At 36.3% G+C, this 3,816-nt stretch overlaps 1 protein-coding gene and 1 long non-coding RNA gene across 2 annotated transcripts in view; one reads left to right on the forward strand and one right to left on the reverse strand.

Annotated features, from left to right (window-relative positions):
* LOC112152322 overlaps positions 1–895 on the forward strand; it is a 7,641-nt gene extending 6,746 nt beyond the window's left edge. The window contains exon 4 of the long non-coding RNA XR_004948020.1: positions 77–895. This is a non-coding gene — a long non-coding RNA (uncharacterized LOC112152322). The remainder of the gene's footprint in view (positions 1–76) is intronic.
* LOC118598844 (troponin I, slow skeletal muscle-like) overlaps positions 1–1,152 on the reverse strand; it is a gene marked incomplete in the record, with an annotated part of 2,561 nt that extends 1,409 nt beyond the window's left edge. The window contains 5 exon segments of the mRNA XM_036212298.1: positions 1–106; positions 318–359; positions 450–453; positions 581–610; positions 1,080–1,152. Coding sequence (XP_036068191.1) covers positions 1–106; positions 318–359; positions 450–453; positions 581–591 — 163 coding nt within the window.
* Positions 1,153–3,816: the final 2,664 nt, after the last annotated feature.

The following is a 3,816-nucleotide window of genomic DNA, read 5'->3' on the forward strand; positions in this document are numbered from 1 at the left end:
ACAGGTTTAGGGGAGCAAGTCTCTCTTTGAGAGCGATTTCTCTTTCCCTCATTTTCTGTTCTTTCTCCTCCTGCAGCATCTGGGTGGCGACCGCCAACAGCCTGATCTAAAGAGCAGGATAAGGAATGGTATAGGATGTTATTTACCATTTGTTTGGGTCCCAAATTTACAAAGAAAATCTCTAAATATCATAAACCTTTAATGTTTTGGTCAAACACAAAGTATTAACAATCTTTTGAGCTTATACGTCAAACAATCAATTTTTGAATGAATAAAATTATGCAGAAAATTTTCAGAAGTTAAATTGAAACTCATACTTTTAACCCCAGTCGTCGAGATGAGGAAATTTTCGATTTTCTCTGCAATTCACAAATAAAATTAAGTTAAAAGTTATTACAAATCCATTTAGCATATAAAGTCTAATAAACCATCATGAAACAGATACTTACCGGTCTTTTGGGTCAATAGGTCAAGAAAGAAAACATACATTTTATGAGAAAAAAGTAAGATTCCAAACACATTTATTTGATGTTTAAAATTCTTTGAATGAAAAAGAAAAATCAAGGGAGATGGTACTTACCCATCCGTCATGTTTGCCTTAAAGTTTTACCTTAATGGAACATAAAAATGAAATTTTTTAAACATCCACTTTTCATTAACTTATTTTCCAAACTCCCTTCATAAATAAAGTTCTTTTTATTCCTTGAGATTCCAGTGATCATTAAAAGGAAAATGCAATATATAAATATTTTCTCACTATATTAAAGAAGACAAAATTGCTCATTTAACACAGTTTTATATCTGCATGGTTCTTGTGAAGTTTGAAAAATGCTGAAACGGTGCATGTGATAAATAATTACGAGGTGACAAGAAGATAAATGACCAGATAATCCAATGCAATGACTGATGTCTGTATTCACCCTGCTCCTAATTCTTTATAGTCTTAGTGCTTTAGCAAAGCAGAAAAGAGAGGTCACAAAGCTATTAGAACATGCTAGTGAATACAAAAAAACAGTAATTTGCTCATTCAATGGACAAAAACTACCATCCAAATGATTAGAAATATCAAAAATCTTTACCCAAGCAGCGGACGCCTCACCGACTAGAGATGCAACTGAAGACTGAAAACAAATGTGTGTAAGGGGGGAGATGTCTGCTTTCTCAAAGACATGGAAAGAAATCAATCAAATTTATAGTACCTCCTCTGAAGAGGAATGGCTCACTAAAATAGAGCTGTGTGCGTTCTCTTTCTCCGTCTGACTTGAAGCGTGGCCCTCAGCTTCATGACAATATTCCCACAGCAAAAAAGGAGGCAATAAAACATCATTTATGACTTTGGATATTGGATAACTTCAAATGTTTGTGCAACACCTGTCGGTGGCAGAGAGCCTGCTCACTTTAGCGCTCATGTAAGGTCAGGGCCAGGCATTCCCAGTGGAGCAGGGTTAACTTGTTAAAGTTGGATCAAGTTGAAGAGTTGAAAAGAAGGAAGTTGCTCAGGAACAAACTGTGCTGTCCTGAGATGACAACCAAAATCATGCTGTTTTTAAGAAAATCTGTCATTTTTAACATCATTCTGCCTGTTTAAGTGCATAAAGGCACACACATTGTTATAATGTGTACTTCACATTTGTGTTGCAATACAAACCCTGCCGCTTAAAGGTTAACCCACTTCTGAGGTCAGTGGAGGAACAAGGGCAGCTTCTCCTTGAACCATAATTACTTGTAAACTGAGCCAGCCGGAGCGCGGCGTGCGTCTGCGTTGAAATAGTGGGTCAAATTTTTTTTTACAAATGATACCCACGTGCACAGGGAGTAAACAAATTAAAATAAAATTGGCCTTGTGTATTTTTCAAGGTTATTTGTTCATTTTAGAGCTAGGGTCAGAACATTTGTAGCAAAGCAATACCTCTGTTTCATTCAACCCTCCCAATCTGATTCTGAATCTATTACAAACCCAAGAATAGTTAAGAAGACTTTTCTTTAAAAAACTGCAAACTGGTTGGCGAAGAGAGCAATTTACAATTGATTTCTATGTTAAAAAGTTCAATTTTCTCCTAAATATGAACTTACATACTGTATACTCTGTTGACATGAATAGAAAACAAGTATTTAATATCATAATGACTTCTCAAGCCAATTCTCTACAATGCATGCTAATGTTTGGTGTAAAATATTATTATTTTTTTTATTTTTCAGTAAAACCATTGAGTGTACTGTATAATCACTGGAGATATCCTCTCCTTCCCTCTCGTGTTCCAAAAAAGAACACAAAGAAGGTCAAAATCCCATAGACTTCTATTGAGAAATAGACAGTTATTTCTCGGTCATTTTATTTCTTAGAGTATTTATTCTTGCTGTGATGCATTCTTCTTAACATCTTCTTTCTAATCCTATTAAAAAATATATTTTTTTTTCTTTATCGTTGAAGTTATAAACTAATCAATCAGAAGCCTCAGTAAAAGCATGTGAGCAACCTCCAGCGTTTGATTGGCAGGTTCCCCTGAGCCACTGTCAGTGGAAGGTGTGTGGACTTGGAACAAGCTCACTCCTGATTGGCGACAGCAGTTTCTCTAAAAATGTGACTCAGACCGACTCGGTCCAATCACTGTCGACGGGTTTCAAAATGGCGGCAGACGATCAAGAAGTCACGGTGACGGCTTTGGCCTGATTTAGCGAGGGCTGGAGAAAAGGCATTTTCTATTTGTAATGTCGAGACCTTGTTTTGTCCATGTGTCCATGAGTAAAACCAGCCTCTAGTGGTGAATTAAGGAATTGTATTATTTGATGCTTTTATGTTCACTTCAAAATTGTGAATGTAGGAGTTTGGTGTTTTGGTTCCACCTTAGGCATCATAATTTTTTTTCGAAGACTCCAGAAATAGCTGTCAGATCTTCTCAAAGTTTTATTAATTTAGAGTTGTTTCCACTTAGATTTTGATATCATCTCGCGTTAAAAAAATGCAGCAGAAGAAACCCTTCTATTCAAAAATGTTCATTTTAGCACAGAGAGCAAGTGACATATAATGTGGCTGCTTAGGAAGGATTCATATTTGGATGTGGATATTTAATATTTCTGTTTAAGGAAAGCAAACTGCAGAACAGATTATTTCTGACACGAATTTCTCTAAAAGTTTCCATTTTGTCCTTTTTTTATCCAGTAGCAAATGCAAGGATTTCTTGCAAAGAGATCTCAGAATGGGACTCCGTGAGATTTGAAGATGGATAGGTGGAATAAGTTGTACAGATTGTTCAAATGACTTTGTTTCCTTGTCATCTACTGTATCACCTCATTTCTGACTACAACATTGTTTGGATCACATTAGTGACTTTTTCTTTTGTTTCAGTTAAAGAACTTTGGCAATCATGTAATACCTTTGAAGTTGTACTTTAGGGGCTTTGCAAAAAATAGACCCTCAAATATGTAAATGTTGTTCTGAATCTCATGAAGGAATAACTGGGAACTACTCAATAGCAGGTCCTCCACTGACAGCTGCACCCTCAGATGTTTCACAGTCATCTCAGAACTTTATATTCATTCTTTTATGTAGTGAGAACTTTGATCTGATCAGTGCTCTGAAAGCTCCATCAAATACAGTCTTTCTTGTGACACTGATGCGTCTTCACTGTTCACTCTAAAGCAGGGGTCTCAAACTTAATTCAGCCGGGGGCCGCTGGAGGCGGAGTCTAGGTGAGGCTGGGCCGCATCAGGATTTCCACAAGAAAAGCACTGATAAAACATTCCAATGTTCTCAGATATCTTTATTTTTAACACAAAATAATGAATAAATAATGAACGATGTGTATAGATCTTTGT

The sequence above is a fragment of the Oryzias melastigma genome, linkage group LG6 (assembly GCF_002922805.2).
Source record: "Oryzias melastigma strain HK-1 linkage group LG6, ASM292280v2, whole genome shotgun sequence".
Taxonomy (NCBI): Eukaryota; Metazoa; Chordata; class Actinopteri; order Beloniformes; family Adrianichthyidae; genus Oryzias; species Oryzias melastigma.